The sequence below is a fragment of the Brassica oleracea genome, chromosome C3 (genome assembly GCF_000695525.1).
Source record: "Brassica oleracea var. oleracea cultivar TO1000 chromosome C3, BOL, whole genome shotgun sequence".
NCBI classification, from domain to species: Eukaryota; Viridiplantae; Streptophyta; class Magnoliopsida; order Brassicales; family Brassicaceae; genus Brassica; species Brassica oleracea.
In genome coordinates, this window is record NC_027750.1 from 13418510 (window position 1) to 13435614 (window position 17105).

At 31.9% G+C, this 17105-nt stretch overlaps 2 protein-coding genes and 1 pseudogene across 2 annotated transcripts; 1 reads left to right on the top strand and 2 right to left on the bottom strand.

The window, feature by feature from the left end:
- Window positions 1-2619: 2619 nt before the first annotated feature.
- Window positions 2620-4525, bottom strand: LOC106329921 (annotated as a pseudogene).
- Window positions 4526-9689: 5164 nt separating this feature from the next.
- LOC106333535 (exopolygalacturonase) lies at window positions 9690-11485 on the top strand. The gene is made up of 4 exons (XM_013771970.1): window positions 9690-9922; window positions 10006-10317; window positions 10551-11069; window positions 11166-11485. Exons 1-4 carry the CDS (start codon window positions 9776-9778, stop codon window positions 11397-11399), a joined length of 1212 nt encoding a protein of 403 aa, XP_013627424.1. The 5' UTR covers window positions 9690-9775; the 3' UTR covers window positions 11400-11485.
- Window positions 11486-15003: 3518 nt separating this feature from the next.
- On the bottom strand, window positions 15004-16085 carry LOC106329437 (abscisic acid receptor PYL6-like). Its single transcript, XM_013768092.1, has one exon. The coding sequence runs from the start codon at window positions 15830-15832 to the stop codon at window positions 15206-15208; it is 627 nt and encodes a 208-aa protein (XP_013623546.1). The 5' UTR covers window positions 15833-16085; the 3' UTR covers window positions 15004-15205.
- Between the last annotated feature and the right edge of the window lie 1020 nt (window positions 16086-17105).

Genomic DNA, 17105 nt, shown 5'->3' on the forward strand with positions numbered 1-17105 from the left:
TAAAGTCTTTTGGATGATGTTGAAGCGACCACTAATATTCATGTATTGTTTTGATTAGTTTTTACAATATAACTTATGTGATTAGTTATTTTTTACATTTATATATTGTAGGGTTGTTGCTTTGATAATTGTTGGAAATAAGTTGATAATTCATCTCATATAAATAGCAGCACAATTGTGAATCTGTGATAAATTTATTCATTAGAACTTCATCTTCACTAACTATAAGGGAACTTTGATATCTGTATCAAATCAAGGTTTTGGTCTAACTATTTCTAATGCAATAATCTAGCTAAAACTTTTTTTGTTTCTTTTGTCGGATTAATAAGAGAACTTTAGTATGTATATTAAACCAATATCGCATAACCATACATTTTGTTAGACTGATGAACCTAATCAATTGGTTAAAATAAACCAAGTAAAAATATGTTTATACAGCAATGTCTATTTCTTTTTGAAGACGGTGGACAATATAAAGAAAATTTAACGATTCTAAAACAAAAGCAAAATCTAAATCAGTTCTGAATTGAACATATATTTTACATAAAAATAGATGAGCAAGAGAATTAAATATTTAGATGATAGCTGAAAGTTATATATTATTATTCAGCGTACTCATCATATCTTACCTATAGTTTTCAATATTAAAAATACAACAAATTTTTAACCACCTAGTGTGAGCTTCAGTGGTTTTTAGACCTCGTGAAGGCACATCCTAACCAGCTGAAGCTTGTTGGATCTCATTGTTATCTAGGTTCAACTATTACAAAGGTAACTCCTGTTATACTACTTCATATGATGTATTCTTACTTTAAACTGTCAATTATGTTATTTTGAATATATAATGCATATATTTTTTTAATGAAATTTAAATATAAAATGAAAATTAAATTATTAGAATGCAAAACGTAAATAATGATAGAAACATAAATTACATTATTGGTAATAGTATTAAATCAAACTGCTTGATGAAACTGATCCAAGTGAACAAGTACAATTAGGAGTTGACTATTTTTTAGTTGTCGTGGACATGACAATAACTTCGGTGAAGAACAAGTTTGATCAAATGATGATTTTTTTTTTGACAAAAAAAATCAAATGATGAATTTTAAAAGTGTTTTTTGGTATTTATTTGATTCTTTGAGATTAAAAGTGTTAGACGAAAGTGAACTTCAAACTCATTGATTCTTCTGATGGTGATTTGAATGATCTTTTCTGAATTGAGAATGATGCAAACGACTTTACCCGGTGTATCTATAGAACCAAGTGAAGTTCTAGAGTTTGTTGAAAGGGTGGGTTGTTATCCAAATGTTTCAATTGCTTATAGAATTCTTTTGACTACACCTGTGACTGTAGCCTCAGCAGAGACGAGCTTTTCAAAATTAAAGCTGTTGAAAAATTATTTAGGATATTCAATGTCTCAAGCAAGATTGAATGGTTTGGCTATTTTATGTATTGAAAAGAATATATTAGAAAGCATTGATTTTTAAACTGCCATACATGATTTTGCATCGAGTAAAACTCGAAAAAAACCGTTTTTATGATTGCATATCTTTTTAGGATGATTACTGTTTTTTTTCCAGATTTACGGGAAGTTGTTATATTTTGAAGGTTTTTATAGAAGCAAATGATCTCATTCTCAAGAAAAAAATAAGCTATAAAAAGAGCAAGATGGTTTTATTTTTATGGTTTGTGCTTACCTTTTCAAACGAAAATGATTTTATTTTACCTTGTAGCTACAATATCAACATTTCAATTTTATATGTAAAAGGTTTTTTTTTATTTTGCCCAGAGCCCGTAAAATGTTTGAGCCGGCCCGCTTGATAGGAGTATGTTGGATACATTACGGTACAGCACATATATGTACATTCATACTGGTATTGCATAGAAGATAACATGACCTTCAATGTTATTTTGTAACTTGATTTCCCTCTTTTGAGGGAGTTACATGTTTTGGAATAGAGGTGATATACCGGGATAATATGCAAGATTTTAGAGGTGATTTAAACAGTTTTGAAGTTGGGAGGAATGACGGGCTTGGGCATTGATGAGATGAGTCGAGTCACTATGGCACTCGTTTAAATGCATTTTTTCTTAGGGAAATGCATCATGTGGTGTTGTGATATGGGCATAATGCATTGATCAGTTTTTATTCTTGAAGGGAGACATGTGCTACTGATTTCTCTTTGTTAACATGACCGGCGCGAGGTGATAACAGCTGTCGTAAAGTACTGATCTGCTTCCATACAAACATATCTGAAACCCGAAAAATAGCGGAAGACATAGACATGCATTCACAGATCATATGAAATACTCTTTGTTTCATAATAAGTGTCACTTTATATTTATTTTTTTTTATTTAAAAAAAATGTCATTCTACAATTCCAATGTAACTTTGTACATTTAATTCATTTTTATCCTTTTGAATAACCAATAAACTTCTATTTAAACAATTTTCATTTAATGAATCACATATTAAATGTGCGAGAACATCTTCTGCCTTCTCAACCTTAACATCGAGAACATATTTGGGAGATAGCATAATCATGCACAGATAACTCCGTAACAATGAAATGATGATTACTAAAACAAAACCAAACGGCCTCATTAAATTGATTGTTGTGGGTGAAGAGACACGTGAATATATTACCAACTTGTGTAAACGAGAGAGAGCAATATCGACGACGACGGCTAACTCCTAAAGAACACATGATCAGGAAGCCGATCATGAATGTAATGTTTGATACTTTAACCTCTCAACGGCTGAAATAACATTTGTATCAAAAAAAAGAAATCTCCTCTGGGAGGTTCTACTTTAAGAGAAAAGACTACTCAATGATTCCTGCTCCACCATCGATATCAACTTCACCCATCCCCGTGTCTTCTTCCTCTTCGCCACTTTCTTCATCCCCGCTAATTTCTTCATTGTCCATTCTTAGCTTAGCCATGTGTTCTGTCAGCATCTTATCATCTCTTTCACTCACCTGTCACAACATAGATAGACAAGAGAATTAAAACTCAAGAAATAAAGGAGAGCTACTTCTTGTGACATGCAACTTGGGATGGTTCAATTATTAAATAAGAAAAGATACTAACAGCTCTAGGTGCCTCCTTAATGACGAGCTTGCCTTTGTGTTCCTCAATTGTCTCCGTGCAAATTGCTATGGCCTTCTCTAGAATTTCAATCCCTTGGTCCTGTGATTATATTATAGAAAGCCTGAGAAGATTAGGAAAAAAATGGGACACAAGTCACAGAACATAGCGTTTACACATTCGCTCTCGCAAAGCTACATAAGTGTCTAACAAAGTATACATGACGGGTGTTCGCGTGTAATAAGGCAAATCATGATTTTCAAGGTAGAAGATTGCCTAACCTTGTCAAGAGTCTGAGTAGTAAGGACATACAGAGGTGGAGCAACCAGTTTAATCTTAACAGGACAGTCTTCGTTTCCAGCAGCTTCAGCTTTTCTCATGGCTTCCTGAAAAAAAAAACGCAAGTAAGTGTGAGAATCATTGATTAATTTCATATGTTATTAGATAATACACAAAGGGTTTACGACCTTAATGTGAACAACTCCGTCAAACTGAAAACATTTCAATTCGATATCAGCACGGATTTTCATAGGTTGTGGTGTCATTCTCCTCCTGATGTTCTTCACAAGCGCATCTTTCACTTCTTCCGTAACAGCAGGGTACAACTTTAGTCACCTGCAAATAGAATACTAGTAACATTAGCATCAAAGGAAGTTTGTACTAAGTACTAACAAATAAAAGAAAACGCGAGAAAAGTATATACCATACCTCCTGCCCATCAGGCCCAACTTCTTTGATTTCACGGGTGAGGGAACCCAACACAGAATCAGGATCAGTTACTAAGACCTTGAAGGCCTGAACAATAATAAAAAAAAAAAAACATTTGAGAGATAGCTATCTACAGGGATGCAACAAAAGGCTAAACAAACAAGTATTTTTACCTCAAAAGCATGACCATGTTTACGGTACAAAGGCCAACCAATGTTCTTCACATACAACTCCTGCAAAAGTAAAACTCAAATCAATGTATAAGCAAGGGTTACATCAGTAAACTATAATAGCTGCAGATGAAGAGATCTAATCACCAAGACATAACAATTCCAAATCTCAGCATCACCACACAAAGGTAGCTTACTTTACACTAAATGCAGAAGATTGGAATTTTATTTACCTCCAAATCAATAGAAAGAGTCTCAGCAACATGGCGCATGATAGAATGAACAAGCTTGCTCTTGTTATACCTCTCTTCACAAGTCTGTATATCCTCCTCGCTAACCCTACGCTTGCTCAGATCAATGTACCCCTTCTCCTTGTCCACGCGCAGAACCATGACGGGCTCGATCCTCCCGACCTTAATCAAGCTGCTCACACTTCGGATCCGACGGCGGGAGAGCTCGGAGAAGAGGATCATGCCTTCGATGTTGTTGTACTCGAGGAGCGACACGTAGGCTCCCATGTCGGCGATGTTTTTGACCTGGATCGAGATGGAGAATTAGGGTTCAGGCGGATAAGAGAGGCGAGGAAGACGACTAAACGTCAGAGAGGCGAGCCCCTAAACGGTGTCGTTTTGCGGATCATATGATTGGGCTTGAGCAAAGCATCTGTTTGAAATGCCATGATTCTGGAGACTAAACACATACACTAACTATTACAGATATATTGGAGAGCAACAAGATGTGCACCAATTGTTTGTACAGCTGTTAAAATCCGATATGAAGTGAAACCCATTTCATAAATCAGAAGGGCAGGAAAGCAGAGAAATGTCAGTAGAGCTGAAGAGACTCAACCATATGTCCTCTAAGCCTTCCTCCAAAAATCAAAACATTTTGGTGGCGAATTCTCCATGATGGATTACCTGTTGCTGAAAACATGCGAAGAAGGAATATTAAGATTGATAACACTTGTCAAATATGTGGAGAAGGTCCTGAAACGCAGAATCACATCCTATTCGAGTGCAGAGTAATAAAGGAGATTTGGTCACTAGTACCTACAAGCTTTGGTAAAGATGAAAGTGTGCAAACTGATACCCATCAAAACATAAAGGAGATGATCACTTTGGTTAAAAAGGACAAAAGAGAGCACCTTAATTTCTATATTGGATGGAGAATTTGGAAGATGCGCAACAGCTTACTGTTCCAACAAAAGAGGGAACATATCCTGAAAGGTAATTCATGATGCATTGAGAGACTCAGGTCAATGGGAAGAGGCAAATAACCAATCAAAGCAGGAGGCCAGAGTAGGGAGATCATGCATGCACCCACATGAAGAACAAGAAGCTGTACCAGCAGAGTATCAATGTTTTTGCCATGTAGATGCTTCTTGGAAAGATGATAAGGAGGTTGCAGGTGTTGGCTGCTCCTTATACAGCAATGAAGGCACTCGACACCTACAAGGATCCTCCTCGATCAACCCAACAAACACACCACGAGATGCAGAAACAGTGGCAGTACAGCAAATGAGAAGACTTGCTTTTAAGCGAGTTAAACTTTTTTAGTGATTGTAAATCACTTGTGGATGAGTTGAACCAGTATACTACTGCAGCAACCATCACTAAAGTCCGTAACACGGAGTGTTTCTCCATGATACAGGATATCGTGGAAGCTTCCAAAGCAAATGAGTTCACTTTTTCTTGTGTTCCAAGAAGTAGACTAAGTTTGGTTGATGAATTAGCTAAGAAAGCCAGATGTAATATACAAAACTATGTAATATGCTGGTTTTAATATAATAGTTAAATAGGTTGACAAAAAAAAAGATCTAACTCTTGTGTATATATACAACTCTCTTGTATATATACACTTTCATTGACCTATTCTCAAGTCATATTTACATCTCCTATATATTAATTGAGGATCTTTTAAAAAATTAGAACTTTAATTTTGTATTAATTAAAAAAAAACTTTATCCTATGTTGCACTTCTAAATGCCTTCAAAATCTAATTTTTAAGAATTCTAGAGCACCTAATATAAACCATAGTTTAATATAACGTTGTCACATATTTCCATAACTATATCAAAAGTCGCTTTTAATTTTTTTCGTCATACTCGTATTAAGACCAACGAGTGCCTTATATATCAGTTATTTGTATATTATGAGTAAGGTTCTTGCATGTTAAAAGTTTCTTCCAAAAGCTGAACCTACACCAAAGATAAATGAAGAACAAATCACATGATTATTAAACAAATCAAAGAAGACTGTTGCAAATGTGACTCTTTTTGGATAAAAATATACATTATGTACAATCAGTCTAAATCAATTAAAAACCGAGTAGTAAACAAAAAAAAGAATCGTACAAACTGTTCATTATTATTAGGTTCATCACATATAAGTTGAGTAAACTGGAATCTCTACATTAGTTGAATTTTTGTTATTCTATGTTGAAGACAACAATATAATTGGAACTCTATAAAATATACTCGAGTGGACATTCAATCTCTTATACAGTATACCATATAGTAAGAACGAGTACATATTTAACTAATCAAAAAATCCTTTTATATTGTATACAAAAAATATTTCAAAACCATATCAGTATAAAACATAATTAATATACGGTTTGTCTATTATTAATGTTTGTTAAGTCATTTTAATTCAAACTGAGCCAAACCATAGTCAATCAAATACTTTTGGTGGTTTCGGTTAGAATGCATAAAAAAATTTTATGTCACTGATATACGCACAATATAGAATAATAGAATTTTGGTAAGTATAATTTATATTTTTCGCTATTAAAAGAAACAAATAAATACATAATATTTATGTATATTCTAACTATAAGGTCACCAAACGATCATATATATCAAATATTTATGCTTGGTACACAATTCTTCATTAGGTAAATATGGAATTTTATATTGAAGACTAAATATGACTTCAAAACTAAGGAATGAATTGTCTAAATTTTTTTTTTGGTAGTTAAGGAAAACGCTAATAATGTGCTTTCGTAAAAGTTAATGATAATGAACGTATCACGTAAATCTAACTATCAGTCTTATATAAACTAGACCTGAGTATTGGGTCCCAATCGGGTTTCGATTTTGTCCAATCGAGTTTCGATTCTTCGGGTTTATCAAAATTAGCCTAATTCGGGTTAAATAAAAGTTTGGTTTGAGACCGGTTCGGGTTCTATCGAGTTCGAGCCGGAGTTTAATCGCTATATATTTACATAATTGTATTTTGAGCAAATGTAACTTATTTACTAAATGAAAGCAATATATTTATTTACCAGACACGAGTTCAAACAAAGCAGATTCTTAAATCCTAATAAGGTATAGTATTAACGTGTATAAGTTTCAATTGAATGGTTAACTTTTTCCAAATTATATTTTATTTTTAGATTAGTTATTAACCTCAACACTAACAATACCGAAGCACTGTACCAAGAAATCTCAATCTCCTATATATTAATAGAGAAATATTTAAAAAATTATAATCTGTAATTTGTGCTAATTAAAAAGTGTAATGCTGAATTGTCACATAGTTGGAATGAAATTTTGCTTACGTGGTGAATTTATAATCAATTGAGAATTTTGTTGGTCCAAAATTAAATTGCTAGAGAATATTATATTATATAGTATGTTCATTATGGACCATTCATTTATCAAATTGAAATTTATTATCTATTCTTTCTTTAAATAAAACCTATGGAATTACCTAATGTATTTAAATTATATATGACAATTAATGATTTTAAATAATAAAGATTTGATAACAATCTATATACTTTTTATCATTTTTGTTTATTTCTTTATTATTAAATAAATAACACAGTTACATTAATCAAATAAAAAAATCTAGATATTTTTGTATATGTTGTATTTTGAATTTTTCGAAACGAGTATAAATTAGTAAAACTGTTAAAAGTCTCACATGAACTTTTGTGATTAAAGTTTGAATTTTTTTCTATATTAAGATATAATGATTATAAGACCATATGAATAAATGACTTTATTTTAATATGTTTTTATGTTAATATATATATATATATATTTCATATCATTTAAATTACATACTTATATTTTGATATTTGCATTAAACATATATTGAAAAGTTAATATTTTAGTTTTGAAATTTTCATTGTTTTTTTAAAATGATTATAAATTATTTAAACTACTAAACATCCCACATTAAAAAAAAATTGTTGGTGTAAACTTTTGTTACACAAATATGCAAATAATCATAAAACCATATAAGTAGAAATATGTTTTAATAAATATACATATTAAAAGTATACTATTATCTATATTAATATCATTTAAATTTAATTATATATCATATACGATAGATAAGATTGATTGTTTTGATTTATTTACCCTAAAATAATTGCGAATAAACAAAAATGATCTTTGATTTATATGCACACGCTAATTTATTACACAATAGAACTGATTTCTTAGTTATTTAGTATATATACTTATTATTTTATTATTTCAAAATATGCAGAAAACATAAAATAAATAATAAATATAAAATATTTATTCAACAAAAGGTTCGGATCTTAACCTAAATTTGTATCTCTTTAATAATTTTAAATCTTAAACATTTTCTAAATCTCAGACCAAAACAAACAAACGAAATGAGAATAAACTCCAAAATCAATATTTATATCGAGCAATAACCAAAATGAAAAAGAGACACAAAAAGAAAAAAATATTGAAGATACATAGGATTGACATGTGAACGTAAACTTCTCACGACCATAATTAACTTTTAAATTTTTAAATCATGATATAAAACTGGGTTGACATAATTTCATTGTAACCAAATAGTAGACCTGAAATTCTTCGGCCTTAACGTTAAGAACGTTCGTATGCGATAAGTGATTTTTTGACCTAAAACATTTTTTAAAATGAGATCAGCTCATCTGTAAATAAATTATGTAATTAACAAAAAGTTTTAAAAAAAATTAATGGTCAAAATATTAATTCGATCAAGAATATAAATTTATTTTTCCATACAATATTACTTAAATAATTTTCATATAAATTTACTTGCGCATGTCTTATCCTAGTACCTACTAAATAAGAGACGTTTGGAACCTTGGATGATCTCAACTTCAAATGCAACCAAGCTGTTGCTTAAGCCGATCCTCTATACATCCAGATATAGCAAAAGATATTAATCCATTGTACTGACCAAAAATATACGTTAGACCTCATAAAAAATATAGTGTAATAAATAACTACCAATGTTCTTAGGTGTTAATTAGGAAACTAACCATTATCTTTGGTATGGTTGAAAGTATCCTTACATTTTTAACTTAGTAGTAGTTAGTACGTATCATTATTACATGAAAAATAATTTGTATATGTGTATAATTTAGTATCTTGGTAATGATTTAGAGTTGTTTACAAATCATATTAATATAATTATTTAAAACCAAGTATTACCCAAAAACAATTTACTGGTAAATACCCAATTGAATTTTCACCAAAGTTAAGATTCTGTTTTAAATGGGAGAGCAAAGAGAAATCAGATAACCATATATGAACACTTCCATAACCATAAATAATCAACCAAAAGCAATGCAAAAGAAACAGCCCAATATTAGCCGATGATTACTTACTAGTAACAAGAATCAAGTTCTTGTGTTTAAAAAATAGAATTATACTAACAGTTCATGGAAACACATTATGTCTATATAAGCAAATACAGTAGATCGACACTTCTCATCGTGTCTTAAACACATTTATTAATAACACAAAATCCTCACTTTTATATACCCTGAACAAAATAATTAAGAAGATGACTTGCATTGCTTCTGCGTTTAAGGCTTTGTGTTTGTCTCTCTTGTTCGTCGCCGCCGTTGCAAGTCGTCCGACCAACAGGCCAAAGGTTTTTAACGTCCACCGCTATGGTGCCAAAGCTAACGGAAAAACTGATAACACCAAGGTATGTACATGACCAATATATATAGAAACACGCAAAAATAAACATTTTATCGATTCTGTTTTGTTTTATTTGTCCAAAATTAGGCGTTCACAAACATATGGAAAAGCGCATGCACAAGGAAAGGTGGTAATAGTAAAATCTACGTACCGAAAGGAACGTTTTATCTCGGTGGTGTAGAGTTCGTAGGGCCATGCGCGAATCAGATTGAATTTGTTATCGATGGAACTTTACTGGCTCCTTCAAACCCCAGGGACATTAAGAATGACACATGGATCCAATTCAGGTACATTAACAATCTTATTATCTCCGGTGCCGGTACACTCGACGGCCAAGGGAAAGAGTCTTGGCCACTAAATGACTGCCACAAAAACCCCAATTGTCCTAAGCTAGCTATGGTACCACTTCTTAATCGTTTTACATATTGCTTTATTATATGATTTTACAATGAAAATTGTGCAATTCAATTATTTTCTATTACCCCTTCAATTCATAGATTTAATTATCTAGATAGAAAACGTCATTAAAACGAGTATATGTAGTTTTGAAGGGGGCAATATCCACATAATAATATGTCTATATCTTATATTCTAGTCTGCTAGTGTCTTACTAAACTTGATTATTCTCACAGACCATGGGATTTGCATTCGTGAACAACTCAAGAATCAATGGGATAACATCACTCAACAGCAAAATGGGACACTTCAACTTCTTCTCTGTCCATCACTTCAACATCACTGACGTCACTGTAACAGCTCCCGGCGACAGCCCAAACACCGATGGGCTAAAGTTTGGGTTCTGTAGCAACATTAACATCTCCAGGACACACATTGGTACAGGAGACGACTGTATCGCCATCCTTTCCGGAACCACCAACATGGATATCTCTAATGTCAACTGTGGTCCCGGACATGGGATCAGTGTCGGAAGCTTAGGGAAGAACAAAGAAGAGAAGGACGTTAATGGCTTAACCGTAAGAGACATAGTCTTTAACGGCACTAGCGACGGTATTCGGATCAAGACTTGGGAGTCTTCAGCTTCGAAGATCTTGGTTTCTAACTTTGTGTACGAGAATATTCAGATGATTAACGTTGGAAACCCTATCAACATCGACCAGAAGTATTGTCCTCACCCACCTTGTGAAAAGAAGGTGAAATCTCTATGTGCAAGATACAAACTTAGATAATTCTTTTCTCTTATTACAACAAAAGAAAAAAGAAAGTTGTGTTTTCATTAATTTTTTCAGGGAGAGTCACACGTTCAAATCCAAGACCTTAAATTAAAGAACATATATGGAACATCGACAAACAAAGTGGCGGTGAATCTACAGTGTAGCAAGAGCTTTCCGTGCAAGAAGGTTGAGCTAATTGACATTAACCTAGAGCATAAGGGAGTCGAGGGTGGTCCTTCCACTGCGGTATGTGAGAATGTTGATGGTTCTACACGTGGCAAGATGGTTCCTCAGCATTGCCTGAACTGATTCAACGACCCATGGGAACAATGGCCGTGTGTTGTACTATTTTATATTTTCTTATGTTTTTTGTATAATTTCTAGTTGCTGTGTTGTACCCCAAATACCATGATAAATATACATACTTAAATAATTTTTTAAATAATAGTATATAGAGATCGGTAGAATTTGCCAATATATGTTTATTAATTCATTATCTTAAATATTATGATAAATAAATATTAGGTCCCAATAAATATTTATTAAAATAACTTTTTATGATATAAATTAATTGGAGTAGTGATTTTTTTTATAATTATGGAAAATGTGACAAATAGTCGAAATCACTTCTCTAATAATAATAGTATAGATTTAGTTCTTTTGGTGATGATTTAGAGTTGTTTACAAATCATATTAATATAATTATTTTAAAACCAAGCATTACCAAAAAAAAATTTACTGGTAAATACCTAATTGAATTTTCACCAAAGTTAAGATTCTGTTTTAAATGAGAGAGCAAATAGAAATCAGATAAACATATATGTTCAAATATAGTGGTCTCCATACTATATTAGCTTCTTAAGCTAAATCATATTGCACTAGAAGCTAATATAGTACATTGAAAATGTTAGTCCTCGATCGGAGTATTCTTCATGCTAGATGTTGAGTTTAGTTTGTCTTTTTCAGACACTCATATGGATAGATATTAATTGTGTATATCAGAAATGACTAAAGATATAGATAGCTACATCTTTTTAATTTAATACAGTAAAACCTCTATAGATTAATAATATTGGAACTTTGAAATTTTATTAATTTATAGAGATATTAATTTAAAAAAGTTTTTTTATTTAGATTTTTATTTTAAAATATATTTATTTTAAAATAAGAAAAATATTTAATTTTGGTGTATAAACATTAATTGTTATTTTTTAAAAAATTTGACATTTATACTAATTTTATAATATTATATGGTATATATAATGTATATTGCATAGACCTTAAATGTGGTTTTAGATATAATATTACAAAATCTCATCAAAAATATATTAAGTATTAAGAAAATATAAAGATAATTCCATTGTAAATATAAAGCAAACAATATAATAATATGTTACTATTTATATAAAATATCTATACATATAAATTATTAATTTATAATTTTAATGGGACTATATATTTACATAGAATTTTCTAAAAAATTATTATCTTATTATTTTATCGATTTGTGTCAAATTTTGAACCGATCCAAGTTAGGACTGACAAAATTTATTAATTTATATAAATTATTAATTTATAGAGGTTCTACTGTATTTGTTTTCGAATAGACCAGCTAAGACTATATGAAAATATGAACTACCGTTGCTTTTTGAAAGAATTTATTATATCACAACTATGTACGTTATCACGATCTTTTATCCATGTTTATATAGATTGGAATATAAGGAAAATAGTTAAATACTAGTACTTTATATGCAACATGTCACATGCCAAAAAGCGTCTCTCTCTCTTTGGACTCGTCAGAATTTCATGTTCACGCGGAAATGCATATGTTATTATATTTAAAGTAAAATGAAACAATATGTAAAAACCTTTTTTTTTTTGACAAAGGGCTTAACAATATGTAAAAACCTTATGGGGTTTATAAATAAAATATGAAAGAAAAAATAAGTAAATGTAAAATAGTGCTGCAAAAAAAAAACACATGAAAATAAGAAGGGTAGATTTTAACGTCATTTTACAAACGACCAAAAGAGTGAGAACATTAATAGCAGCCTCCTTGCCAACTTGCATCTCAACTTGCATCTCAACTTGCAATTCTTTCCTTCCACTACAAAGTTTATATATAATTCGTAATATGATAATACAACTAATAATCATATAAATCAATTTGTTTTTTACTAACATATGCATTTATTTATGGAATATATTAAAGAAAGACTTTCGTTCTTTTCTTTGCAACTTGCATGCTTTGTTTTTTTTTTCTATAACAAGTTGGATTTTATTACACCCCCACTTGCATTTTTACGTACGATCATATACATTTCTATGCATCATCTATTCAATCTTGAATTTGATTTCACAAGTCTCGAAATCTTGCTTTTGGAAACTTTGAAAGAATGAAGGTCTTTTCATCATGCTCAATGGGTTCTCTATTTCAAATAAGAAATAATATTATATATAATTTCGATATTTTACATTTTATGCGTGATATATATAGGCTCCGATTGAACGTCACAAATGGCGATATATATTTGATGGGAAATATAGTTACTCTCAGTTTCAAAAAAAAATATAGTTACTCTCGCTTCAGCCAGTATACAACCAATAAGGTTAAAAAAAAATTTCACTTACTTTTCTGCTGGTTACTATTTAAATAGAGTAAAAGTGATTATTTTTTTCTTTCGGGTGGAAAAAAAAGTGTGCTGTGCTGGATTTATTTATTTTTTTCTTTTTGTGTTACATTATTTATTCTATTTATTGTTACTCTCAATTTTTTTTTTAATGTATTACGCCTGGTTACTCTCATCAATACCAATAACACTCTTGTATAGATTCATGATGTGACTGTATGTATTTAATAGAGTAAAACTTTATTCTGAATTTGACTTTCTCTCATTCCAACTTTTTTCACTAATCAAGGGAAAATACAAATAAGATAAAAGTGCATTGGTTTTGGTCAATCATCTCTCTACTAAAATGAAGTGGAAACGAGCGTAACACATTTTCTCCACATTTCATTTTCTCTTTTATTTTTCACTCAGTTACGCCGCAAGTTGTCGCCAATCACATCCTAAGAAAATCTGGAAAAGCAATAGTTTTGGCATCTGAATCATTGTAACGGTTCACACATCTCAAAAATAAAATAGACCCGATGAATTTTATCATTGGCAGTAATAGTAGTTCTGTAGGATTAATTTTAATTTATTTTGGTGAATAAAAACAAAATCCTATATGTATTACTGGAAAGTTGGTTGATGAAATGACAGCATTTGAAAAATTGTAGTTTCGAAATAAGGAAGATAATTCTAATAATGCTGTAATCTCCTTTTCAGTCTACCAAGTTTCAGGATCACCCGTCACCATTTATCTTGGCCTAGCACTATATCATTATATTTATATAATTATATATCAATATACCATAACTAAATTTTATCAAAAATACAATTACAATTAAAGAATAGAAATTACTAACTGACTGGATTGAGTTTATGTTTAAGGATCGAACATTCTGATTGCGTAACAATGATTAAAGACCAAGTAATTCTATTGTTTGTACATTTTAGGAGAATGCAAATGATATATATAGTTACAAATTTATATATACTTGTATCTCTAATAATATACTCCCCCTGTATCAAAATATAAAGAATTACAACATTTTATTCAATTTTTCTCGTTCGTAGAATGAAACATTTTTTCTCTCTTAAAACACCATTTAAAGTGATATGGAGAGAGTATATAGGAAAGACGAATCATATGGATCAGCACATGGGTTTTATGGTTGCCCAGAAATGTTCATATCTCCTCATTTAGTATGGATATCAGTAATTATTTCAATGAGTACTATCCTAATAAAAATGTCGGTAATATACATTATTACGTACGTTAAAAGAGATCACAGTCTTAGAAATATAGAAACAACACTCATTAGCTGATTCATTATACTGTTCAATGATTAACCAAAGATCATACATATGTAGCGTAACTGCGCACGAGGAATATTATGGAAATTAAGAACCTAAACAAACAATGTCCTGTTTATTTTAAAGCTACGAGATTTATATATACAAAAAGAGTTCAAGAAGAAATGATTTTAAAGGTAAACTAAAGTATCATCGAAACAAACGTTTAGCCAACGACTGCAAGTTGCAACGAACGATGGTATCGGCGAAGCTACAAGTCTCTTCCTTATCGTTACCCGCTGGTACGTCAACGACGTATGATTCTACGACACGTGTCTTCTTATTATCGTCCGCCAACTCGTGCACCGTCGTCACCGATCTGTAGTTCTGAAGCCTGTGGTCTCCACCCACGACGCTGAAACTCATGATGTGGTGATCCTCGTCCATGATCTCAAGTCGCTCTAAGCTGAACGTTGCGGGGAGACCAGAGACGACTCGGACCTCCCTCACGGAGCCAGCCTCTCGACCGTCTCCGACAGCTACGTCGCAGCTCCTAACAAAGTGTTTGTACGCTCGAGGGTGTTCGAAGCGACTAAGTATCGACCACACGGCGGAAGACGGAGCGTCCACGTCCTGCACCACAACGGAGAAGCACTGGGACGAACCCACCACGTGCGTGTGGGAAAGCTCCACGTGATCCGGCACATCAGCCATCCCACGCGTGAGGCTCACTTTCTGAAGCTGTTTGTGGTGGTGGTGTCGATGATAGGTGCTGACGGTGGCGTTGGCTGCTTCTACGGCCGTGGAATATCTCCGAAACTGTATCGACGTTGGCATTTTTAAACGGATGTGTGTGTAATAAAGCAAACCTCTCTCTCTCTCTCTCTCTCTCTCTCTCTCTCTCTCTCTCTTATTCTGCTCTGGCTCTCTCTCTCTTCCAAACAAAAGAGAGATTGTTTGCTTCGTAAGGTCCTATGATGTAATAAGGTATTAGCGATATATAAGGAGGATATGGAAATATAAAAAATGCAAGTATATGTGGACAATAGATGGATAGAGAAAGAGAGAGAGAAGTCAGTTTTGTGGGTTCGTCGGTTGTCCACTTGGGATTTGTTTTGGAGTGTATTTTCGACGAAGAAATTCTCACTTTATTCGAAGAACCGGCCGGGTTCCCCATGAAAATCTATGGATTGGTTCTTGATAGCTTAACCGGTTCTCTATTTGAGTTTTGTTTTAACTTGGTTCTTTGCTGTGTTTATTAGTACTTGTTATCAGTATCACAAGGAATGCCCTTCACCCGCCCATTGAATTAGTTTGTTCCGAATGATTTTTCTTAAATCCGAAAAATTAAAAACTCAAAAACCCAAGCTAAACCAAGCCCAATCGAATAACCAGCACATCCCTACGAAGAACAACTCATAAGAGCATGTTTATTAGTGAGACCCATTTATGTAATGATTTTTTAATTATTAAAATTATCCCTTATAAACTAAATCATAAGTCACTTCACCAATCAGATTAGGCCATGTAATTACTGTTTAAAATTTTGTAAGAAAATAATTAAAATTAAAAAAAAATCGAAAAAAAAATGTAACTACCCACTTTCTTTTTCTCCATACTCCTATCCAACGAAACTCTCAATTGAAAACATAATATTTAAACCACCTCTATTCCAGTTCTACAGAACCATTCCGTTCTTCATCTCAATTCCATCTTCTATAAATATTTTCACCTAAAATGTTTATGAACCTTTTTGCAGAAACAAATCGCAAATGTCACTGGGTACTCATGTTGCCCAATTGAAGCTTTCTATTAAAGCATGGAAGATAAAAAGCTTGAAAATTGTTGGATATTCAACATATAATTTCCAGGTGAGTTATGAAATTATGTTTAATTGTAACGTTGCATTGATCATATTTTGATCACTATTCGCATCTATCTCAAACCAAGTAGTTTTATAGAAAAAGTTAAATATCTCAAACCATGTTCTAACAAGTACAGTTCACTTTGAGTTATATACTTTACACCCTTGATAAATTGATCGTTCTTTTTTCAGCTACTCATCACCCTTATGAAAATTAGAACTTTAATTATGTTTGGTTTTTAAGAT